At 34.1% G+C, this 26,314-nt stretch overlaps 3 protein-coding genes across 3 annotated transcripts; 2 read left to right on the top strand and 1 right to left on the bottom strand.

Annotated features, from left to right (window-relative positions):
• Nucleotides 1-831: 831 nt before the first annotated feature.
• Nucleotides 832-3,468, bottom strand: LOC107821863 (heat stress transcription factor A-7a). Its single transcript, XM_016648317.2, has 3 exons — nucleotides 2,937-3,468; nucleotides 1,224-1,982; nucleotides 832-1,035 (listed from the first exon to the last, which is right to left on the bottom strand). The coding sequence occupies exons 1-2, from the start codon at nucleotides 3,282-3,284 to the stop codon at nucleotides 1,275-1,277; spliced, it is 1,056 nt and encodes a 351-aa protein (XP_016503803.1). The 5' UTR covers nucleotides 3,285-3,468; the 3' UTR covers nucleotides 832-1,035; nucleotides 1,224-1,274.
• A 3,921-nt stretch (nucleotides 3,469-7,389) lies between these two features.
• LOC107821861 (small ribosomal subunit protein bS16m/bS16c-like) lies at nucleotides 7,390-11,366 on the top strand. The gene is made up of 3 exons (XM_016648316.2): nucleotides 7,390-7,675; nucleotides 8,218-8,263; nucleotides 10,936-11,366. The coding sequence occupies exons 1-3, from the start codon at nucleotides 7,543-7,545 to the stop codon at nucleotides 11,156-11,158; spliced, it is 402 nt and encodes a 133-aa protein (XP_016503802.1). The 5' UTR covers nucleotides 7,390-7,542; the 3' UTR covers nucleotides 11,159-11,366.
• A 1,274-nt stretch (nucleotides 11,367-12,640) lies between these two features.
• LOC107821860 (nucleosome assembly protein 1;3-like) lies at nucleotides 12,641-16,707 on the top strand. Its single transcript, XM_016648315.2, has 12 exons — nucleotides 12,641-12,831; nucleotides 12,942-12,985; nucleotides 13,089-13,184; nucleotides 14,687-14,779; nucleotides 14,867-14,957; nucleotides 15,046-15,107; nucleotides 15,204-15,388; nucleotides 15,485-15,662; nucleotides 15,751-15,794; nucleotides 15,948-16,146; nucleotides 16,241-16,258; nucleotides 16,348-16,707. Exons 1-12 carry the CDS (start codon nucleotides 12,786-12,788, stop codon nucleotides 16,414-16,416), a joined length of 1,125 nt encoding a protein of 374 aa, XP_016503801.1. The 5' UTR covers nucleotides 12,641-12,785; the 3' UTR covers nucleotides 16,417-16,707.
• The last annotated feature ends 9,607 nt before the right edge of the window (nucleotides 16,708-26,314 follow it).

The following is a 26,314-nucleotide window of genomic DNA, read 5'->3' on the forward strand; positions in this document are numbered from 1 at the left end:
ATCACAGCAGGGATTTGATCAATAGTTTAAGAGTAACTTATTATTTTGACTAAAAAATAATTGCAAGCCATGATCAATAATTAGAGGCGTCACTAATAGTTATTTTTGTGGGCTACCAGTTTGTAATAGACAAGATGTGGCAATTATTATTTTATTATGACTAATAAATGTTGATGTTGTGGCTCTAATTTGCACACTTCATCTCTGATTTTAGCTGAAGTTTCCAGTAAATAGCTGAGTGCGTTTTAGATCCATACAATTATACCATTCTGGAATAGGCAAAAAGATAGGATTTTGATAATCCACATTTGTCAAAAGTTGGGGAACATCCATCTATCTTGTCTGTCTGTTCTACCCACTTCGATCATTATTCTCGAAATTACTTCTAATTCAAAATACACATCGCTTGAAATTTTGATTGGAAGCATTATAATAACAAAATCTACTACATGCATTTTATTTTAACCTCCTAATATATAGTTTGTTTCTATATAGGCAAATTAAATTCTTGCTTATCTGAGAAAATGAAAAGAATATGTACCTAACTTAAGCGACGTCATATTGTCAATTGTAGCTACAAAATTTTCGCCGAGGAGATTCAAAAAAATAAAAAAAGTAAACACGTGAAGACGCTGAGGGGATTCAACATCTAATATATATTCAACCAACCTAGTTCCGCCACTGCTTAGAGACAAACTCTGTCCAGTCTGATTGATAAGGCAACAATTTGAAACATCAAAGCTGAGAAACAGTATTAATGTTAAAGCAGAGTAGAACAGAGCAATATGGTTAACAAGCCTACATCTCCTGTGCACCTACTAAACAACCACCTAAGAACAACAAAAACCACCTTAATATTTTGATCTTATGTTTTTGTTATATAAACTTTGTACATTGTTAGTCACTAACTGATAAAGATTATGACAATAAACACATAATCTAAACACCATCCCACTTTCTTGATTTTGGCTCCTGTGCAGTTGAAAGAGAAGTAAACCACATTTCTTGAAAAAAGCTGCTTCCTTATTTGCCATCCTGCACAATGAAAAGGTACAACTATGAATTTTACAGTTCACATGATAATAGTTATTTCCCAGAAGCCTTACCCCTACCTTGTAGTGGGGGTACTGTTTACGATAAATCCTCGGCTCACGAAAAACATAGTCACAATATTGTTGAAAAGCCAGAATAAAAATCCAACAACAATAAAAGCAGAGCTATACCAATTATCTCATAGTGCTGAACCAGGACAACTAACTTGCTCCACAAACTCTCTAACTTGCAATCAAATCCTCCAGTTCAAGAACAATATCACTGTAATGTTTATCATTTTCTGCTCCATTTTCATATATCATATCATCTTCCATTAGCTTTTCCCACAATATATAGTTCTCAGATGACATGTCTTGGCCATTCATTTTCTGTTCATTCGCAGGACTGTTTGATTCATCAGAAGAGAAAAGTGTTTGTATTTCAGACTTGATTGTTGTGAACTCCTCTTGAACTTGAAGACTATGTCCATCACACTTATTGTCACATGGAGTATTAGCCAATCTCCTCTTTTTTGTGACTGTGCCATTGTCTAAAGTCTTTCTCTGTTTAATCTTCTCAATCAAATGTTGAACAAAGAGTGGATTCTTGAATGCTTTTGCCATAAAGATTACCATATACTTTTGCCTAGTCTCACTATTCTGTAACCTCTCTTTAACAGTAGCTAAGTAGCTTTCTGTGTTCTCTTGTTGTTGTTTTAGACTGTGAATTTCCATTTTCAATGTGTTTTGATCCTTTCTCAGTTTCTCTAACTCAGCCTCAACCCCATCCTTATTGCAAGAACCAAGCCAAGATTGTGCTGATCCTGATCCTAATCCTTGATGAGTATACTGCTGCTTTCTCCTCTTTATATTTACCAGCAAATGCTTCTTCCCTTTCTGAAACCCCTCATTTGCAAATTCCCATCTGTCTGAATCAATCTTCCTGAAACGCTACAAACCCCACAAAACAAAATATACTTAATTACACAATAACCCATAATCAAATAGAAATGGATTTATGTTTATATACTTTAACACGAAAAAAAAAAGGACAATCCGGTGCACAAGTCATCCAACTTTCACGCATAGTCCGGGGAAGGGCACTAATAAGGGATGCAAGCTATCACCATTTTTTATTCAAATTACCTATTAATGCTTATACTGACTACTTCTTTTTTTTTCCACTATAAGTGAAATTTAACATGTGATAGCAACTCAATTACCATTTTTATCAAATTACCTATTAATGCTTATCAAGAAACTATAATGACCATAAGTGACGTAAATATATTATAAGCTCTAAGTGCAAAGAATTTAAAACTTAACCAAATACATGCGCACTCAATCACTACTTCAACAACAAACAACAACAACAACCAAAAAAAACTTAATCCCACAAGTGCGTTCCAGAGAGGATAGTATGTAAACACACTTTACCGACTATGTAATCCCACACAGTGGCAGAGCCACATGCACCCAAGGGGTGTCATTCGACATTCATTCGTCGGAAAATTATAGTATAGCTGGGTAATATTTTTTAATATATAACCCCTTAACTTCTTGGTGAGTTTATTTCTTTATATTTTGACTCATTGACTTCTTGGTGAGTTTATTTCTTTATATTTTGACTCTATTTAATGAAAATTCTGGCTCCGCTACTTATCATGCAACTCAATCACTACCACTTCACTAAAGAAATTTGAATATTCATTCCTTAAAAACACTAAATTTAACTTTCAAAACTGAACTCACCATATTTCAGAATTAGCACCAGCAAATACATTAATTAAAGGCTAAGTATTCATTTCCCAGCTAATTTTGTAGTAATAGAAATTAAAGCTAAGTATTCAAAAAAACAATTGTAGTAATAGAAAACAAGTAGTAAGATATATTAGGGAAACTTACGTAGGTATTAAGCTGGCGAATGAAGCTAGAGAAGTTATTGTGCTTAAAATGTTTAGGCAAAAGATCAATAGAGAACTTATGAGGATCCCAAACAACAAAGCTGGTTTTGGTATTACTCCAAGAGATTATAGAGTCAGTATTAGGATCATCCACCATTTCAAATGTTTTCTTCAAAAAAGGCGGTGGACCCACATCACGTAACCCTTCCAATGGCTTTGGCAGTAGTGAGCTACTAAATTCACTATTGCCAATAATGTCTTCTTCATCAAGAAATAGTACTGGCTCTTCTTTCACTGTTAGTAGTCCGCCATTGATGACTTCATCTGTTACCATTTTCTCCTGTTCCATCTCTAATGTTCAAAACCAGAACTCCTTTGTTTTTAAACTCTGATTTGGGTTCAAATTTTTGCAGATAAAATTAAGGGAACTCACTGAACATGGGAATTGGGTTTTCTGAGAGAGAATATTTTTTTGCAGACGAAAAAAATGGTGAGACTTACAGTACAGGGCAAGTATAAATTGTATAGAAGGGGTGGGGGGTAGGGGCATGGGGTAGGATGCGGGGGAGGGCGGTGACGGTGCACTGTGTGTGTGTGTGTGTGTGATTTAGAAAGCAAATAAGGAAAAGCGATGTGTAACGAACCGTTTCGGAGCATGTTGCCATTTGTATTTTTACTTCATTTACCCCACGTCATTCAGTCCCTCAATTTTCAAGAAACTTTTGTTTGACCCATAACTTTATTAGTTTTGTCCATTTAGGTCTTACTAACTTATAAATGATGCAATTGAATTTTGTGATATATAACCTCTATTTAACGACCACTGTGTAGGTGAAACTCATCAACTTTGATTTCTCATTTAGGATTTAATACAGTTCGTTAACCAAAGTTTCTTTAAGTATAAAAATGATACTTATTTATAGTTAAGTGTTTATTCACACGTACTTAGTCGATATTTGAGTAAAGATTTATTTTATCGTTTGGATCAAATTTTTATACACATCACATTAAGCTATTTATAAAATACTATTACATATAATATAATTGTATGTATTTCAGCAAATTTTTTACAAGGCATATCGTAATTTGTAATCTTATGATTTATATTTTGAATTTTGTGTGAGCTTAAATCTTTTGCAGTTATCAAATATTTGGTTAGTAAACATATGAGCTATTAGTTACACATGGAATATGTGCAAGAAAACAAGACCTTTTACATGTTAGAGTAAGAAGTATGCATTATATGATTAAAGACATTAATCTATAGTTTTAAAAATAACGGATTGAATAATGGCTTTACTTTATATAAATAGTTAAAGACTTTGTTTGCTAGGGAAAAACTTAAGCGTCGAGATTCAATTCAAATGACAAATATCTCACCCAAGAACCTCAATCTTAAACACTTCTTGATCGACATTGATATTTTCAACTCTCAATTTGCTTTTAAAGTTTGAGTGTCTATTTGAATGTTTTTCTTGTTTAGGGCCCTAGGGAGGAAAGGACCAAACAAGCCAAAGGCAAGCTTTATCCGTTCTTTGACTTTAAGTTGAAAATATTCAGAGGGATAAATACAAACACAAAGCAGAGTCAGGTGTCTGTGGTAGCAGCAAGCAACAGATGTCATATGTCGTTTGGCTGGGCGTACATGGGTCGCGTTGGTTCGAGTTTTTTAATTATCAAACTAAATTAATGATATTAATTTTTAAATTTATAAATCAAATCAAACCAATAAAATTGAGTTTTTCAATCTCGATTTTTCTCGATTTTTTTGGGTTTTCTCCCGGTAAAGTCTTCATATCATAAAATATGTAATTTGTGCTCCAAATATTTCTTAAATCCTAGTAAAATACAACTATATAATGTGTTTTCCAAGAAACTAATACAATAATATGAGATAAGTCATTGCATTATACTAAAATATTCAATAACAAAAATAAATAATAAAATTACATAAAACAAATATTGCTAATTAATAAGCCATAATAAAAATTAACATAATCTAAAAATACTATATAGGTCATGCTAAAATAAGTATAGCTAATGAGTACTAATATTAATTACATAACTAAGCACTAAAAAAAAGATAAACTAAGTTATGTATTTTCATTATAAACCAATATAAAACTAAAATAATTATCTAACACTATCGTCATTCCTAGTATTGAATTGAATTTCTTTTGTTAGCATTAGTATTGATTTGAACTTTATTTGAGTTACTACATTTATGAGCTAAAAAATTTATTTATCATTCAAGAATGTTAAGTCTAAACTTGAAATAATAAGTTTAAAGATAAAACTGTGAAAAAATTTAAAAAATATTTATAAATTACATTACAATAAATATTTATATGTATAAAATATTTTTAAAAATTATATAAATGTACTATCGGGTTAGTTTGGTTTATGTTTGACTTTTTTTTAATTAAAACCAAACCAAACCAATTATGGTCGGGCTTTATTATCCAATACCAAATCAAATCAAATCAAACCAAACCATATCAAATTTTTTTTACCGGTTTGACTCAGATTATCGGTTTGGTGCGATTTATCTATTTTCTTTGTACACCTCTACCATTTGGTTTACACTTTTTGAACATTTTATTGTGATAATTTGAGATGTATAAAAGGAAGTCTCCGTGTTATGATTTATGTCACGGATCTTGTGAAAATCATCCACTAATACTTGCGTTAGGGTAGTTGTCTACATCAAATCCCTCGAGTTGCAGTCTCTTTTCGAATTCTATGTGAATATAGGATACTTTGCACACCATTCTGTAAAAAAAAAACGAGATGTATACGGGAGAAGAGGTAGAAGTTCATATACAGTTGGGCTTAAAATGTTCATTAAGTAAGTACGTTTATTAATAATGTATTTATTAATATATAGGGGTGTCAAATTGGCGGGTTGAGCCGATTTTGAGGGGGTCAAAATGGGTTGAGTCTGACCCGTCCAAAAGTTACTCGGATTAAGATGGGTTGGGTCAAGATAGACTAAAATTTGGGTCATAACCCAACCCGCCCAACTCTTATCAATCTTTAGTTAATATATGTTGTTTTCTTATGAATTGTATAATTACTAAATAAGACTTTTTCTTTTTTGTTATGGTTATATATAATATATCAAATAAAAAAATAAATTTATTTCTAAGATATTTTGGCAAAATTACTTCTGGATCAATTTGGACTAAAAATCAACCAATCTTTAAAAAGATTGAGATGCATTTGATCAAAATATGTTGAGTTCAATAAATAAACGGGTCAATAACCAACCCAACCTTAAACAGGTTAAGCGAGTCATTTGGGATTGAGCCAAACTTGAAAATTCTATTAACACGTTAAATCGTCTTACTAAAACTTAAAACCAATAAAATTAAAATTTTAATTTAGCCTCTAACTAGTTTAGAGGACCCACTTCGAAAAAGTATTGTTAGGTGTGATAAAATGCGTGGCACTTTTGTATGAATGGCACGAGAGGAAGATAGTGCGACTCTGAAATGCTTATCGAATAGTGGCATATTTCACTTCCCACCCTCCTCTATCGTTATCTCAAATAATAAAAACCTCCATTTTTTATTTTTTGGGACGTCAGTCGTGTACTTTTTTGTTACCTTTATTACTTCCTCAACCCTCGTTTATACAACACCCTTTTACTAAAAAAATTCAAAAAATCAGTAAATCACATTTCAAGGGAAACGAGTTTGTTTCTTTATCTTCTTCTATTTAAATATTACTACTATGATTTTATTTGTTAGAGTTTAAATTCGTAATGTACCTTAAATTCACATAATACATAATGCGCTTTTACTATTAAAATCAAATGACCCTCGAATGTTTTTGACCTTTTAAAAAGAAACAGATTATTGATGAAATATAGTAGTATTCAAGTTCCAAAGAATGGCCCTCCAATAAAAATTGCAGCCAGAAGGAAAAAAAAGAAAGAAAGAAGAGAAACTCTTATCCTAAGTGAAAATAGCACGGGCTAATCAGTTTCGTAACGGTAATTAAAAAACAGCAAGCATTTGCAAAGTTTTTAAAAATAGTCATTATTTTGTTGCAACACAAAAAGTTCCAGCATAATATACTGGAGATTGATACACTGTGTATAAACTTCAAGCATATTATGCTGGGACTCCACCACACGGAAGATTATAACATAATATACTAGATCACATGTGTATGGACTTTCATCATATTATGCTGGAACTCCAATATATATTATAGTGAAACTCCAGTATATTATGCTAGAATATTTTTTAGATTTTGAATAGTATTTTCATTCAGATTTATCTTTACATAAAAATATTTCAGATAATTCAAAGTGGCTAAATTTAGATTACTTTTGAAATTGCATATATTTTTTAATTAACACTTATAAATATAATTATTTTTGAATTTCACCCTTACCCTGCTACCCTTTTGGTGTAGTCATCAACCTACCCAAGAGAAAGATAAATTAGAGGAGGAAAAAAAAAAGAAAAGTAAAGAGGATAAGGGATAGGGAGGACAAATTTTTCACAATTTGCATTCTCCGCTAACAAGCCCCGATTACAAAAACTCAGCCGTCGGAACCCTGCTATTGCCGCCACTAGAGAGCGAAGAAGAGAAAAATGGTGGTAAGATTGCGGTTGTCGAGGTTTGGATGCAAAAACAAACCTTGTTACAGAGTAATGGCGGCGGATAGTAGATCTCCCCGAGATGGCAAACACTTGGAAGTCCTCGGTTACTACAATCCTCTCCCAGGTAACCCTACCTTGTTCAATTTTAAGCAGTAGCCTACCTTGTTCTTCAGTAGAAAGCTGTTCTTCTCTCCTTTTGACGTATGTGGAGATTTTGCTGTTGTCATGGGAAGTTAATTTATGGAGTATCATTTTGCTTATTATTTGTTATGAGCTCTTAAACATTGGTCATTTCACCTTATTTTGAATTAATCCATGTGATAATTGTCATTTTTCAGCTTGATTTTCTCTTTTAACTAATTGTTATATGGGTTCTTATCCTTATGTAGTCTAATAGAAGTTTTATTGATGGAAACCTCAGTTGTTGAATCTCAACTTATGAATTTTTAGTTATCAAAGTACTGTATTTAATTTAGGCTGGTTGGGGGCATATAGTACTTCATAAAAATATTCAGAAGGAATATAATGTTTTATAGTCACTGATGAATATACAACAACAACAATAACCCAGTAAAATACGGGTTTGGGGAGGGTAATTTGTACGCAGACCTTACCCCTATCCCGATAGGCACTGATGAATATCTTGTACAATTTTCATTTGTACAGGTCAAGATGGTGGCAAACGGATGGGTCTTAATTTTGACAGAGTAAAGTAAGTCTATTTCCGGAACATGTTTTTTTGTTTGTTTTGGTTATGATTCCTAACTAAGCAAGTTCCATATATTAATTTAGAGCTTTTTGAATTGCATTTTCTGCTCTCTTGTTAAAGTTCAGATTGGATGGATAATTAATGGGTTGAATAGAAAGTAGAAACTAGTCAATCATATATTGATAAATATTTAGTTCATATATCGTACTTTTTCTTTTTGTTGTCTGACAAAGTATACCGTAAGACTACTAGAAAGCAATATGACTACTTGAAGCTAATGCTAGTTGCATATGCAAATTGTGGGAGCTCAACATTGGTAGCTTAGCAATTTTGGTTAAGCTTGTTTGATCTACAGTATCATTGAAATTTTTTTAATGGCCATGAATGCGAATGGCTAACACTGGTTTATAGATGCACAATCAAGAATAACATTGTAGTAACGTAAAACAGATTTTGCTAATTTGTTATCTTAATTTTTCTGTTCATCTGGTCGGTAGTCCTTCAAATTGAATATAGTCGCCTATGAACTCGCTGAATACGAAGGACAAAGCAGATTCCTATTAGATACATGAAGCAGAAACGAACATGAACAAATTTTTCTCATGAGCTACCCACCTACCGTTAAAGAACGAGCAAGTGTGGGCAGGGATCTGACTGAGTGTAGCAATTGGAAGTGTTTGGGGAATTTCTAAGGTGACTATTGCAGGTATATATGAGGAAGACGTGTTACAACATTTTAATGAAAGAAGTAAATCAGTTTTTTATCGGTCCCTGGAAGCAAATCTGGAAGCCGAAAGCTCCTATGAAAGTTAGTTGTTTTGAATGGTTGGTGGCTAAGAAGGCCTGTTTAACTCAGGACAACTTACAAAGAAGGGGATTCCAATTAGTTAACAGGTGCTACATGTGTAAAGAGGAGACAGAAACTATCAATCATCTATTCTTACACTGCAGAGCTGCCACACCATTGTGGCAATTATTTTTGAACATTTTGGGAATTAAATGGGTGATGCCAAGCACTACTGCTGAGTTACTGTCATGCTGGAATAGAAAAAGAATGTCAAAGCAAATGAAGAAGGATTGGAATACAATACCAGCGGCTATTTGGTGGTGCATATGGAAAGAAAGGAATAGGAGATGCTTTGAAGGACAGGAGAATTCATTCTTGAAGATCAAATAATACTGCATTTTGTTGATACCTTTTTGGTGTAAACAGGATTGGATAGATGATAGTGAAACCCTACTAGAATTCAGACAGTCTTTTGTATAGACACAGAGGGTTTTCTTTTTTTGTTATTTTCTGGGATGTAACCACAGCACTCTCTTGGTGCTGATTTTTTGATATCTATAATACCTTACCATTTCAAAAAAAAGGTCTATATGAGGAAGAAATTTAAGATGTTTGGGTAATTTCTAGGTTGACTATTGCAGATATACATGAGGAAGCAACCAAGCTGTTTGAATTGAGATATTGAGGAAATTGTATAGAAAAGATGCAGCTGGGTGGTGGACCAATGTAGACTATTATGGGAAAAAACTAGGAAAACGACGCAATTGAGATACATTTGACTATACGAGCATATTTAATTTTAGTGATAAGAAGCATTATACCACTGTAAAACGGCCACTTCTTTTTGGGGTTCCCTTTGGATTTTGTATACTTAGTTGTATATGGGTTTCCTTCCGTTAGATGCTTCATATGACAAGTTATACTTATAAAAGAAAATTATAATTATGAATACTTGGAGCTATAATTTTTATATGAGATGCTTAAATGTTTACCTTTTGTTGAGAGTCTGACAAGTTGAGTGCTGCCTCACTAAGATTGAAATGCGTCCTGAAAAAACAAAACTCATCTGGGTAAAGGGGTGAACAATATGCTAACTCATCCGGGAGGGTTTATTTTCTTTAAGTTTTTTGAGAATGGTAACATAAAATATAAAAGAATAAATTTATTTTCTTTAAGTTTTAAGAATGATGTTGTCCATTCACACATAATGACGAGCATAAATGGTTCTCTGCTGCACTGTATACTTTGACTGCCATAATCATTTAGAGCTTGCTTGACTGCAGATAGAGTGAAACATAACTGAGTGTTGTGTTTGGTATAATTAAAGATCTTCGCTTGATTGTTCTGTTACTGTGGACATGGATCTATAAACATGATGCGAGGGTTCATTTGTTCAGTGTGCTGGGTGTAAGCAGTAAGTTAATATGTGTTTGTGGACTTGGTTGGGGGAATTTGGAGTGTAGCTGTGATTTTGATAGGCTAATTATCAGCAACACATAAAGACAGATTAAGAAATGATACTTGTTAGTTTGTATCTCCTTTTTAACCGTTTTATTTTACTCCAGGATAGAGCAGGGAGTTAACTTATAGCTGATATTTGTAGGACCTGTTTCTTATTGTAGAAATTACAGTAGCAGTAGCGTGGTGCTGCTGTTTTATAAACTTTCTTATTTTTGCTACTGTTTCTCTCTTTGGATGAGATTGCCATCACTCAAGTTTATTCTTGCAAATGTCCAAAAGGAAAATAGTGCTCAAATGGTTGTATTCTGACTTTGCTTTTAGTTGCTGCAAGACCTACGACTTGTTGTTTCTTATACTCTCTGATCATCAGATAGCTTTTAGGATCATACAATCATGTATTGCTTACCTGATCTTTGCGGGTCTGCAGATATTGGTTATCTGTTGGTGCACAGCCGTCAGAACCGGTTGAACGTCTTCTTTTCCGAGCAGGTGTATTACCTCCTCCGCCTATGCTAGCTATGGGACAAAAAGGAGGTCCACGGGACACTCGTCCAGTTCATCCTATGACTGGACGTGTCATGGCACCGGAAAGTGTCAAAATTGCTGAACCAAAAGTTGGTTCTGAAGTTGATGGAGATGACAAAGCGTAGAACCCCCACTAGTTATATTTTATACAACTTCAGCTGGAAGAGCTAATTTTTATTCCGATAGTGACCTTTTGGTATGTGATAATTACAGAGCTAATATCTGTTTGTTGCTCTGGATTGAAACTTGAAATCCAAGGATGTATCATCTTTAAAGATGCTGTTGTCAGTTGTCTCTAGAAATTATGTGATCATGTATCATCCTTTGCTTTCCCATTTTTCTTCCTGATGGTAATAGATGGATAATGTAGGTAAAAGTTGCAGAATATTTTCCAAAAGCATGGATGTTTTTGGAGTTAAAAATCATACATGATACTTTTTGTCCCCTGCTTGCGCTGAGTGTACTCAATTGAGTTAAACCATTATATTTGTTAGTTAGATACAGCTTTAAATGTCTGGCACTAGTATAATGGCAAGTATTTTGCTTTCCGGAGAATTTTCTTAATAAGTACTGTTGTAAAGTGGTATTTATGTTGCTGGATAAAGAAATTAGATGATGATGTTAACAGGTTCAGAAGGGAGCAAACTGCATATAGATGGTTGTCAACTCTGAACAATGAGGGGCGGGCGTGTTATGTATCGAACCGGGGGATTTTTTCAATTTTAAAGAAGAAAAATATCTGGACAAGTAGGAAAAAAGGGAACACAAGATGATGAAACTGCTGGCTTTTGATTATTAAGAGGAAAAAAAGATATAAATAATGGGTTGGGAGGGTTTGTAATCGAACAGTTATGCCTACGTTTTGATGTTGCGTATAAATAAACACTTTTCAATGAGAATAGTCAAATAGAAGCAGGTGTAATTTTAACTTAAATCATTTAATGGTGGTGGTGTTTGGTTCAAATTTCAAAATTTTGAAAAAAGAGTTTCAAACAAGAAGTATTTAAATTTTTTGAAGCAAGTGCCAATATCGACTCTTAATTTTGTTGTTAATCTCGAGAACCAAATATTGAGCAATTAAAGTTTTGAGTATTTAGGGTGATTATGTCATAAAAATAGTAGAAGGTAAGGAGATTTTGAGTTTACTAGATGAAGCTAAACTAAGAAAAGGTAAACAATCTCGTGTGGTGTTTTTATTCCAAGATATTTATGTACAAACCATATGACAATGTCATAAATTTAGATACATCTTTATTAAAAAGTCTTCTGAGCTGATAACGTATGAAACTTAAACTCGTAATAATGTAGGAGTTATGCTTTTGCATGCTCGTCTTAATTTGTCTAACAAAATCACATTTGATTTCTTGTGTTTTAATGTCTTAAAAAGTCATTTTGGATCGCACTTAAATTATGCTGATTATTAAATGAGTATTTTTTTTAAAAATGTTACATAATTAAAATCCTTTTCTAAACATAAATAAAAAAGCAAATTATTAGGAGAAAAACAAAGAAAGAAAAAGGAAAATCAATTAGTATATTCGCATTCAATATTATAGTCTACCAAACACAGCCTTAAAAGAGAGTCAATATATTGGACCCAGTAAGCTGCTAGGTTTTCTGACAGAGATAGAGAAGAGCTTAAATTTGGGCGCTTAGCCATTTCTCTCATCTCTTTCCCCAATTTTCCTCCCCTGTTTTTAGGGTTATTCCCTTTGGTTGCTTCTTCTGATTTCTTGCTTCAGCAAATCCAGAATGAGCAACACCAAAGATAACTTCAACGTTGCCGATCTCGCAGCTGGTAAATACCTTATCTACTTAAACAGAATCCTATAGTCTTAATTCTTTGTTTCTCTTCATTTTTGTTGTATTGGGTTTGAATTTCTCTTAACTAAATATCTTTTTTTGTAGCTTTGAATGCTGATGACAGTGACGACCTTGTTAATGTTCTCAAAGTGAGTTTTTTATTCATCTTTTCCGTTCGTTGTTTGTTTTTGCTTTATGGAGATTATTACTATGCTCTGAACTGGCTGTGATATTCGCGGTTTGTTTTTGTAGAATAAGCTTCAGGGCCTAACTGGGAAGCACTCAAACGTGCTAGAGAATTTATCTCCCAATGTTAGAAAACGAGTTGAGGTTCTGAGGGAGATTCAGGCAAGTGGTATTCTTATCCAATGTTGTTTAAATATGTTCTTTCGTGGCACCGTGCCGTTTTTAGCAAATCATTTTGTATTTCAATAAAGTTCTCTAGTTTTTGCCTATGTTATGTGCCTCTTGCCAAACATGGTTCTTGTTAATGATTGTGATAACTGTTATCCTGTTAGATATTTAAATTCATTTATATGGTTCAAAAAGAGATTTCGGAGCTTGTTTGTTTTTCGCAAGCATTAACAAAAGGTTGTATGAGTTCAATCCATCTGTTTAATTGTGGAGAGGTTGATAAAAAATGAAAAGACTGGGGCTTTCTCAAACTTTGCCTCTGTTCCCCAATCTTTTATTTGTATGAGGCTCTTTGTCATTTGGTCTACTTTCGTGGTTTTCCTCTTTGGTTTAGTTTGGTTCTTGAAGATTATCACGTCTTAAGTTGTATTGATGAAGTTTTAGGTTGGTATGTAAGAAATTTTGATATTCAAATGATGGGAAGTTGATTGTACTAAATGAAAACACATATTGTAGATGCTAAGTTGCAGCAGGGATCGTGCCCATAAGTTTCTTTTACATTGTTTTACATTCTGACTGACCTGTACTAGAAAAGGCAGGGGTTGGGCGGGTTGGATTATGGGAGTGGGAGTCCAAGCGGCATTGATTATAGAACTTTTAAAGATTGTATAGATTCACTGGATGTTAATGGTTCAATGGACCACATTTTTTGGCTTCTGATAGTAAGCATTTTCTCAGTAGAAGTGAACATGTTTACTCCTTTTTGCCATAGGAACCTGAGCCTGTCTAATGGATGTGTAGGTTTTCGGCTTAGGTGTGTGGTAATTATCCCCTCCACCATCTGTTTTTCTAAATGGCGGTTGCATTGATTAATGTAGTGCCATTCACAATACTATCTGCCTCGACTCATCTGGTACATTATGCACTAGTTTCCAAATTATGTTCAAACTTATGAGAGAGGTGAGCTAAGATCTTCTTCCAAGTAAAGTAATGCATCAGGATTCGATGTTGCACCTTCTCCCATTCTTATCTAGCTGTTGAGTTCTTCAATAAAATGTTCTTTCCTTCAATATCAATTATCAAGATTAGGTCACATGATGAGCAAATAAAAAATCAGAGACTTACATAGGTAATTGGAATAATTCCACCAGTTTCACTAGGAATGGCCTTATTAGTGCTGGTTGAACACGCTTCATCGGACTACATAAAAGTTTCTGGCCTTTCAGAAAGCCCCTCTCTCTACAAAATGTAGTTTTCAAGGAGAACAGAGAAAATAGGGTGGGACCAGAATCTGCAACTCATGGTGGTCCTTGTTTTAAAAGAAAATGCAACCGCGGGTGGTCAGCAGTGTCGCCTGTTTTTTTTTGCACAATACCTGATTAACAGGGTATCCTGTGTGTTAGATGCCTAATTGTGTTTATGTTGCTTTTTAATTAACTTTAGTATCTAGATACTCTCCTGTTGATGTTGAATCGTTGTCATCTTGTTAAACACAGACTCAACATGATGAATTGGAAGCAAAATTTTTTGAGGAGAGAGCAGCCCTTGAAGCCAAGTACCAGAAGCAGTATCAGCCACTATATACAAAGGTCTGCCATGTTGCTTCGTTTACCTCTTTGCATCCGTCGATACAGTTGCCTTGATATAACTGAACTTAAGTAAAAAAACATTCGCAGAGATCTGAAATTGTTAATGGAGTTGTTGAAGTTGATGGCGAGGCAACTCAGACTGCTGTAGCAGATGAGGAAGAGGATAAAGACGCAGTGGGTATGTTGATTATCAATTTTCCTTGATTGTTGCTTTATGACCATCAGTATTGTTGACAAATAGCTTTTGTCTCTTCTCTTTTATATAGAGAAAGGAGTTCCTGATTTCTGGATCACTGCAATGAAGAATAATGAAGTGTTAGCTGAAGAGGTTAGTTGATGATAAATCCTCTATTCAGGTTCCTTATATTTACTTTTATAACTGGCCAGAAAATGGCACTAATCTGGTCTATTCTATGAGTTACAGATTACTGAGCGAGATGAAGGAGCTCTCAAATTTCTCAAGGATATAAAGTGGTCGAGGATTGAAAATCCAAAGGGTTTTAAGCTTGAATTTTTCTTTGAGACTAATCCCTACTTCACAAACACTGTGCTGACCAAGACATATCACATGATTGATGAAGATGAACCAATTTTGGAGAAGGCCATAGGGTATGTCACCACCTCATAATCAGCAAGCAAGGTTTCTTCATCTCATCGTTGTGATTATTTTCCCACAATGCCTTCTTATCTCTCTGAATTTTGTAGGACCGAGATTGAATGGTATCCAGGTAAATGCTTGACACAAAAGATTCTGAAGAAGAAGCCAAAGAAGGGGTCAAAGAACACCAAACCTATCACTAAAACAGAACAATGTGAAAGTTTCTTCAACTTCTTTAGTCCACCTCAAGTACCAGATGACGAAGAAGATATTGACGAAGATGCTGTATGAATTGCTCTAGTGGTTCCATTACACAAAACACACACATGTACAATTTAAAGTGGTTTGTAACTCATTTTCTTTTCTTGTATAGGCTGAAGAACTTCAAAATTTGATGGAACAAGACTATGATATTGGGTAAAAGCCAAGCTGAACTAATCAATTTGCTCAAGCACATGGGTGTGATTTTCTTGGATGTGGATGTTGCAAATTCAGAATATAAACAAACTATAATGTCAACTATATGTTCGTTTTAGTTGTTAAAGATCCATATGCTTATGATTTATGCAGGTCAACTATCCGAGATAAGATTATTCCACATGCAGTTTCATGGTTTACTGGGGAAGCTGCTCAGGATGAAGATTACATTGACTTAGAAGATGATGAGGATGAAGATGATGAAGATGAGGATGAAGAGGATGAGGAAGAGGAGGATGAAGATGATGATGATGAGGACGAGGATGAACATGTTACAAAGACCAAGAAGAAGGTAATTGAATTGTTAGTAACACAAATATCATTGTTAGTTGAGATGTCCATCAGTGCTAACCATTTCCCTCTCTTTGTTTCAATCATCATTGCAGTCATCTGCTGGTCGCAAGGTATAATCCATTTCTTTTTATGTTTGCTGAAGTTTACTTCATCTCCTTTATAAACCTCTGACATGCTTACTTATTCCTCGACTACACAGAGGAGTGGAGGAGCACCTGCAGCTGACGGTCAACCCGGTGAGAGACCACCTGAGTGCAAGCAACAGTAGCCATTTGCTTGGAAGCTGTTTCAAAATTATGGTCTTGAAAAGTTGGATGGTGTAGTGAAGAGATTGTGCGATTGGTTGTTTGTTATATATGGAGTATGTTAGAACAATTTATTGAGTCATTTTTCTTTTCTTTCCAATATCTTCTGGTTTATACTTTACAGTTTACCCTTTTTGTAGTGTGGGTGAGATGCAAGTTGTGGTAGAAATAGTGAGATGTGTTACGATTTATTAAATTCTCATGGCCTCAGAAGTTGCTTAAAACTAATCTTCATTACAAGGTTTATTTTCCTAGTTCTATTGTATTAAGTTGATGCTTATTTTTCCCGATTAGCTGGGAACTGTCACTTGAAAATTTAAACTCTTTATCTCTGTTTCTACTTTTCTTTTATGAGATCTGTTAAAAGGAAAGAAATGGCGAGACAAGGGAGAGTACACAAGTGGGGTCTAGGGAGATTAGATTGTACGCAATCCTTATCCGAGAAGACGGAAAAATTGTTTTCAATAGACCATCGGCTCGGAAAAAAATAAATGGAAGGGGCGATACCAAGAAAACCAAATCTGATAACCGAATCGAAAATATAAAACTAACACTAAGGAATGCAAACAGAAAGCCGAAACAAAGACAGTAATAATAGAAGTCAAGGGATACGAAAATACACAAAAAAAAATAATACTAAGTGCTGCATCAAAGCTACTGAGACAAATATGGACACCGTGAAGAGCAATTAACAAGCCATAATGTTCGACCGTGAACTCAATCGAATTTTAATTAATATCACTCATTGAAATATGAATATACTTGAAATTGAAAAAACAGGTATTTAATTGTCGTTTAGCATTTGTAAAAACATTGTAACAAAATGACTAGTAAGATATACTTCTTTCCATCCAATAGATTTCTTCCACCTCATGACCTGATGAACAAGATTCCCAAGACAAAAAAAAAAAATTCACTTTACCACCTATCCCAATTCTTCAACATTATTCTGTTACATTAATGATGTCCCTTTTTTTCCTTCTATTTTTATCTCCTTTTGAGCCGTTAAGAAAACCATAACATACTTATTATACGATAACGCTTCGTCGAAAATCTTTACTAATTATTTATATATAATTCAAATGAAGAAATAACAAAATCATAAAATGGAATAAGTGACACCACTTATCGTAAACATCGTCTAGCTTATCAGGTCAAAGTCTGAAAATTTCTATGCAAGATCATGAGTTCGAACCTGTATAGCCTCATTCTACCTCATCTAAAACATATACTACGTGACTATAGCACAACACCTTTTTAAATTGGAGGGATGCTCCATTGTAAATTGTGTTATTTTTTTTTTTCATGGTTGTTTTTTTAAAGATGATATTATTACAATAATTTTTTTATTTATTCATGTCTAAAATGACAGACATCGCTTACAAAAATTCCTGCGTATACCACATGCTTTCTAACCAATATCACATGAATAAAATTTGGATCGGAGAAGAAATATTTCATTGTTTCAAATGGAATTGAAGTTTACGACATTACCATTATAGTTGCAAACTACATCAAGAATTATATGCTAAATTGTACTAATGCATTTGAAGATGATCGAAGAAGTAATATCTTAGTAAATTTCAAAAGGGTATAAGAGAGCCAAAAAAAAAAATGATAAACTACACAAAAACATGTAATTAAGGTCTTGGAGTTCTAATATCTACGTGTATAAGTTTATTCTGTCTAATGATTTCGCAGGGGTATGTTTCCTATCTTATGCTTCTTAAGTGAGTTTTATCTAATACTCCCTCGATCTATTTATGTGGCATTTTTTTTTTAAATTTATTTTTAAAAAAGGATGTATTTTTATATTTAAAAATAATTTAACTTTAAACTTAATTTCTACTGTTGTATTTTGCATTTGTTACTGCTGATATTTGATTTACCAGAATAATAAGTAGTTTAGTCGAAGGAGGAGTCTTTATTTAAATTTAAATTTAATAGGATAAGTTAGTTGAGATAGTTTAGGTTTTTGAATTTGAATATTTATTCTCCTGATTTTCTGCAGATTCTGTTTTTAAATTGGCTATTTAAAGCCTTGTTATGCTTAATAAAATTATTGAGAGACATTTTCAATCAATATTTTAAATATTTTTGCTGCCCCATCTTTTAAAAAACCAATAGTGGTATCAGAGCTTCATTGGTCTTACGGGATCTGTGAGTTCTTCCAAAGAATTATTTTTAAATTATTTTTAACCAATATCAATTTTTAAGCCCATTTTCAAACATGGCAAACAACGGTCTATATTTGAATGCCCCACAAATTTTCACTAGCGAAAACTATCGGATTTGCTCAGTGAAAATAAAATTATATCTTAAAACTCTATGATTTATTGAATGTTGTAATGGAAGAACAATCCTTACGGATAATCCCTGCAAATTCTATCATTGTCCAGAATCAAATACTGTCAAAAGAGATTTCAGATAAGACAAGGTCACTAAGGGTGTTTTTTATGCGCAAAACTAAAAAAAAAAAAAAGAAAGAACAAGTCATATTATAGATGGATGCAAGTACAAAAACACTTGAAAAAATGCACAAGCACAATTGCCAAAGCAAAAATTGAGAAGGATCAACCTATTGCAGCAACAAAAGCAAGGAGGAGTGTTGGATTTTGCATTTGTTACTGTTGATATTTGATTTACCAGAATAATAAGTAGTTTAGTCGAAAGAGGACTCTTTGTTTAAATTTAAATTTAATAGGATAAGTTAGTTGAGATAGTTTTTGAATTTGAATATTTATTCTTCCGATTTTCTGCAGATTTTGTTTTTAAATTGGCTATTTAAAGCTTTGTTATGCTTAATAAAATTATTCAGAGATATTTTCAATCAATATTTTTAATGTTTTTGCTGTCCCATCTTTTAAAAAACCAACATCTACTTTATCCTTAATGAGATGATTTATAACCACACAAGTGTATAAGGCTTGTTTTAGATGACAAGTTTCAATTTTTTTTCTTCCTTTTTAAACTCTGCATCTAGTCAGACAATGCCAAATAAATTAGAACAAGCGAGTAGTATCGATCTAAAAAGGGAAAATAACACTTTATAGCTGCTCTTAAAATAATAGCCAAAAAAATATATAATTTTTAAATATTTTTTGTATATATTTTTATATACAAAACTATACAAATTTATACACTTTTTCGGCTAACGAATGTAAATAGTTTCTGGCACGGGCTAAAAGTGAAAAAAGCAACGTACTTCATTCTTATTTTGAAGTGAAAAAGCATGTTGCTTGGCATCTCGACTACAAGCTGTCATCTCCACTGTTATCAATGAAGCTCAGGCTGGATTCATTCCAGGGAGAGGAATTGCAGATAATATAATCCTAGCGCATGAACTAGTGACGACCTATGCTAGAAAACACATCTCACCTCGATGCATGGTTAAGATAGGCCTTCAGAAAGCATACGATTCTGAGGAATTGCCGTATATAAGACAAGTCATGGAAGAGATGGAGTTCGCTCAATTATTTACCTCATGGATAATGAAATGTATTCAAACTGTCAACTACTCCATCATTGTTAACGGGGAGCCAACAACTTCCTTTAATGCTGCTAAAGGATTAAGACAAGCTACCCAATGTCACCTTTCTTATTTGCTATAGTAATAGTAATGGAGTTCCTGAGTAGAAATCTTAATGGCCTTAAGTTAGTTAGAGAATTCAAGTATTACCCTAGGTGTGCCAAGCTTGGGATAAGTCACCTTAGCTTTGCTGATGATCTACTGCTGTTTACTAGAGGTGATATCAAATCTGTAAAGGCAATACAACAGAACTTCCTACAATTCACTCAGGTGTCTGGACTGCAAGCTAACATGAACAAGAGTGAAGTCTATTTTGGTGGAGTTCCTACAGATCACATGTATCATATATTGCAGCGTTTAGGATTCACAGCTGAAGAATTACCCTTCAAGTATCTTGAAGTTCCATTGTCTACAAAGAAACTCAGTATACTGCAGTGGCAACCCCTTATAGATAAAATGACTGTAAGGATCACCTCTTGGACTGCTAAGACATTGCCCTATGTAGGGAGGGTGCAGTTAGTTCAGAGTGTATTGTTTGGTATCTAGGCTTTCTGGGCTCAGTTGTTTTTGATACCTACCAAGGTGGTTAAGCTGATTGTTGGAGGTAGACTCAATCTCACCAACCTAAGGCTTTAGAATCGTGCAACGATAGCCAAAAATTGCTTGGATTTGACACATAAACATGACAAACTGTGGATTCGATGGATTCACACATACTATATCAAAGGGCAACAATTCACCAACTGAACAACACCACAACAAGCTTGTTAGATGGTTAGGAAAGTATTTGAGGCCAAGGAAGTTCTAGAGAATCAACACTATATGCAGTCACACAAGAAAAGCTTAATCAGACAAATATACATGACTCTGCTAGGTGATTACACTCGAGTGACTGGAAAAGTTTACTGTTTAGCAATGCAGCGCGACCAAAAGCTAGATTTACAATGTGGCTCATAATGCATGGAAAGCTATTAATATCTGATATGTTGTGTAAATGGGGACTCAATGTGTGCTTTGCCAATTACAGGAGGAAAATGGAGAACACTTGTTTATGAAGTGTGAGTACACTAAAAATGTTTGGAACAAGCTATTTCAATGGATGCAAATGCAATGCCCCAGAGCCCGAGATTGGTAACAACATAACCAGTGGATCATCACATGCTCTAAAGGCAAATCGCAGCAGGCACAAGTGTTCAAGATGGTATTTACAGAAGTTGTGTATCAGATTTGGATGGAAAGGAATCTTAGAGTTTTTGAACAAAGAAGCAGACAATGGGAAATTATTGCGAAGGAGATAACTTATATATGCAGTGCTCGAGTTCTACCTGGATCCAGGACCTATCTGCATAGTCTCTAGTTTTAAATAGGTTGTTTCGTCCTTTTGTCATTTCTTTAGTAGATAGATGTATGAGCTTAGTTGGAAATGGCTGTGTCGTATTCTTTAGTCACTTGATGAGATAGCTAGCTGTGTGAGCTTAGCTATGGGATTGTAAATATTTCTTGGTAATTAATAAAATTATGTTAGTTACCAAAAAAAGAAAGTTAAAAATATGAATGTAATATAGTTTTGTATTTATTAATTTTGTCTCTATTTATTGAATAGTGTCTTTATCTGTTCCACTAATTAATTTGCTTTCTCACTCTAATGATGCTCATTTCGCAGCTCTTTCCTTGCTAAATTGCTGCATGTTGGCTGAAATAATTTAGAAAATATCTTAATATATGTAACTTTTAGTTCAGGCATTTTACATCAGTCGGCTGCTGCTCTTTTTATTTCACTGTATGTTTTCCTTACTTTTTTTTCCTTTTTCTTTTTACTATCTATATCCAGAATTTGACAGTGTCTACTTAGTAATAATATTCAATCAATTAATAATCCTGGATAAGTTAAGCAGTTTGGTGCTGTTTGAATTGTTTATATCGTTCTAGCAACTCTTATTTCGATGTTTACAGGATTTATGCTATTATAAATGTATTTATGCTTACCGTAAATCTATCCCAACTTCTCTTTAATTATTCGTGCTGAGGCCAAATATAGTTTATCTGTACGGAGGACTCAGAAGTAAATAAGAGTTTAATTAGTTCCATACATAAACAACGTAAACTATTTTTTTTACCATTAAGTCACTTGAAAGGTAATTATAAGTAATTTCAATTAAACTTTTAAGACAACAAGTTTCAAAAGTCTTCTTTTTTCCCCCTTTAAACTCCGTACCGAGTCAAACTACCTCATCTAAATTGAAACGGAGGAAGTATCATTTGATAACGAATAATATATGGTAAGTAAACGCTGTAACAAGGACTAAATTTGCATGCACTAATGTGTGTACAAAATTTCCACAATTAAACTTAAAAAAAGGACAAAAGTTGAAACCATAAAATGGATTCGACATTATTTTGATTTGGTTTATAGATTTGACAAATTGACACAGTGGTTTGTTTTTCCTAACGGAAAAATCAATTCAAATCGAATAGTATGCTGTATGCAACCCAACTAGGTCAATATATATACAATGTTATTTAATCAGTGAAAGAACTCACGAGTTTATAGGTTCCATCAGCAGATAATTTAAGTTAATGTAGTGATATTTTATTTCCATATCAACTAATTTAATTTTAGCGCGAAATAGCGATAGCCAATAATATTAGTTACGTGAATATATGCTTCAAGAGGTATAAATATATGCTTCAAGAGGTATAGTTCTTAGTATGCAGGGAAGGAATAGGTCCCTTTTTAAAATAATAAAAAAATAAAATAAGAAGGACTTTCGGTTAATTATACTTTGTAAAACGTGCCGTCACGTTTTTTCTTTTTTGAAGGCAACAAATATTTATTAAGCAACAAAGACAAAATAGAATTACATTAGGGAAATATTCATGTTTTTTAAATGAGAAGTAATGTTTGGCTATAATTATATATTTTTAGTGTATTATTTACCTTACATTTAGGTGTTTTAATGTTAAACTATATTATATTTATGCTTAATTGAGTTTATTTTATATGTATGTATGTTGAAGACGAAATTGAGAGAAAAATAAAAATTTTATATATTTTTTATACACTACAAGAATGATTCGTGATTATTTGATGACGTAAAATATTACGAGGTATTATTGTGCAATGACTTAAAGACAAACCAAAAGAACACAAAAGAACAAATTGAAAAAGAAGGGAACACGTGAAAATGAGAGCTGAAGCAAAAGTTAGGCAACGAAGCAAAGGCAGCAGGCGAAGCGAGACTTTCTGCTCGCGTTTGAGCACGTGACGCGCGGGTTGACGCGAGCTGCGTCGCGCGTTTCGCGTGACGACGCGTGTTCCGAGTTTGAGACTTAAGTTTTAATGTTATCAATTCTTGATTCCGTGCCCGGAATGATAATATTGTTTGAAACTCTTGTAGAGAAGTTAAGAGTAAAGTTAGGGGTGTTATTTGGGAGAGCTCTTTCGAAAAATGGAGAAAGAGACGAGATGAGATGTAAATATCCCCTTTTTTTTAAAGTCAAAAAGGTGCTACTTGGCACCCTATGATTGACCCTTTTTCCAATGCTTATAACTTTTTATTTGGGTGTCGTATGAACGAACGATTAAGTGCTTTGGAAACTACATTCAAAGACCTTCAATTTGGTATATAATATGTCCCAAAAAGACCTCATATAGCACACGGAATATATTTCTCAAAACGCTCTGTTACATGGCAATTTTTAGTCGGTGATTTTGCAACTTTAATCCGATTTTTTCCAAACTTCATATTTTCTATCAAAACATCATATATAGCCATATTATGACTTTAAAATCATTTAAATCATGATTAACAAGTCTCATATTCATTACGTCACCTTGGGACGCACCGGGTGTAACAATTTTCCTCCATTAGAAATATTCGTCCTTGAATGTTAAACTCCCAGAAATCTATAGAAATTTTGGTAGAGTCTCCTTTATAATGGTACTACTACCAACTTGTCACACAGAAAACCCAACAATACAAAGCCACACAGGGCCACAATCATCAATAACACCGATGGCCTCACACGACCAATAATAATAACTAACATAAGAATCAAGTACCATATACGTACCTAAAAGATGTGATGTCTCAGTCTAATCCTTCTCCGGAAGTGAAAACAAGTGAGGATACCTAGTCTTCATTTCTTCTTCAGCTTCCCAAGTCATGTCCTCCAAATTATTGTTAATCCAAAGTACTTTAATCGAAGCTACATCCTTAGTTCTTAATCTCCGAACTTGTCTATCTAGTATAGCAATGGGAGCCTCCTCATATGATAGCTGCTCTGTAACTTGAACATCGTCAACTGGAATGACTTTAGAGGGATCTCCAATACACCTACGAAGCATAGACACATGAAATACTGGATGTACAGACTCCAATTTGGAAGGCAAGTCTAACTCATATGCTACTTGGCCTACTCTGCGTATAATCTTATAAGGTCCAATGTACCGAGGGCTAAGCTTTCCTTTCTTACTGAATCTCATAATGCCTTTCATCGGTGATACCTTTAGGAATACCCAATCATCTACCTGAAACTCCAAGTCTCGTCGTCGATTATCTGCATAGGACTTCTGACGACTCTGTGCTGCTAATAGCCTCTCCCTTATAAGCTTAATCTTCTCAACTGCCCGTTATACCAACTCTGGTCCTACTAACTTAGTTTCCCCAATCTCGAACCATCCTATAGGAGACCTATACTTTGGTCCGTAAAGAGCTTCGTATGGAGCCATCTGAATGCTGGAATGATAACTATTATTATATGCAAACTCAATAGGTGGAAAATGATCATCCCAGCTACCCGTGAAGTCCATCACACAAGCCCGTAGCATATACTCCAATGTCTAAATAGTACGTTCAGCCTGACCGTCTGTCTGGGGATGAAATATTGTACTAAGACTTACCTGAGTCCCCAATCCTTTTTTGAAGGACCTTCAGAAATTACTTGTAAACTGAGCACATCTATCTGAGATAATAGATATAGGGACACCATGAAGTCGTATTATCTCCTTAATGTAAAGCCTTGCATAATCCTCTGCTGAATACTTAGTTGTAACATACAGAAAATGGGCTGATTTTGTAAGTCTATCAACAATAACCCATATAGAATTGAACTATGCGCGGTACGAGGTAAGCCTATGATGAAATCCATATTAATCACTTCCCATTTCCAAGTCGGAATCTCTATAGCCTGTAATAATCCACCGGGTTTCTAATGCTCAATCTTAACTTGCTGATAATTAGGGCATTGAGCAACAAACTCTGCTATATTCTTCTTCATTCTGTCCCACCAGTATATTTACCTGATTTCATGATACATCTTCGTCGCTCCTGGATGAATAGAATAACGAGAATAGTGAGCTTCTCCCATAACCTGTTGGCGCAACCCTGCCACATTAGGAACACATAATCGACCTCGATATTTTAGGACTCCATCTCCTGTAATCTCAAATGGTGTATTCTCCTTTTGAGGGGATGTATCTCTGTAATGAGCTAGCATAGGATCCTCGTACTGGCGTTCCTTCACTTCAGTTACTAAAGAGGATGTTGCCGTGTCCTGAATAGTAACTCTGGTATCACCTGAGTCCAGTAATCGAACTCCAAGACTAGCTAGATGATGAAGACTATCCCACACTTCTCTGGCTGTAAATATGATAAGCTACCCATAGATCTACGACTGAGGGCGTCGGCTACTATATTCGCCTTTACTGGATGGTATAAAATATCAACATCATAGTCTTTTAGGAGCTCCAACCATCGCCTCTAACTTAAATTCAATTCCTTTTGCTTGAATATATACTGAAGGCTCTTAGGTCTATATAGATATCAACATAAATGCCATACAAATAGTGCCTCCACATCATTAATGCATGAATCACCGCGACTAACTCTAAATCGTGGGTCAGATAATTCTTCTCGTGCTTTCTTAGTTGTCTTTAAACATAAGCGATTACTTTTCATGGTCGTTCTGCCACTTGTTGCATGAATACATGGCTTATCTCATTGTCCACAAATACTGGAATTTCTTGTAACTCATATGATCTCAAATATCATTTTTTGATTTTTTTTCCCCCGTTCATTAGCCATAATAGGTGCCACTTTCTTATGGAATGCATACAATGTTGTTGTGAGACTGTTGTTACAAGACCATTTTTTCCTTATGTCACTATGCTTAAGTTGAAGACTTCTTCATTATTCCCTCAGCTAGTCTTTTTTTGTAGTACTTAAGAGAGACCCTTTGACTTCTGTAAAGCTGCGAGCTTATTACATCGTATACCCGAGAGAATTTTTGACGTTCTTACTCGCCTATAATTATCCTTTATTACTTACCTC

Source organism: Nicotiana tabacum, chromosome 2 (assembly GCF_000715075.1).
Source record: "Nicotiana tabacum cultivar K326 chromosome 2, ASM71507v2, whole genome shotgun sequence".
Lineage (NCBI taxonomy): Eukaryota > Viridiplantae > Streptophyta > Magnoliopsida > Solanales > Solanaceae > Nicotiana > Nicotiana tabacum.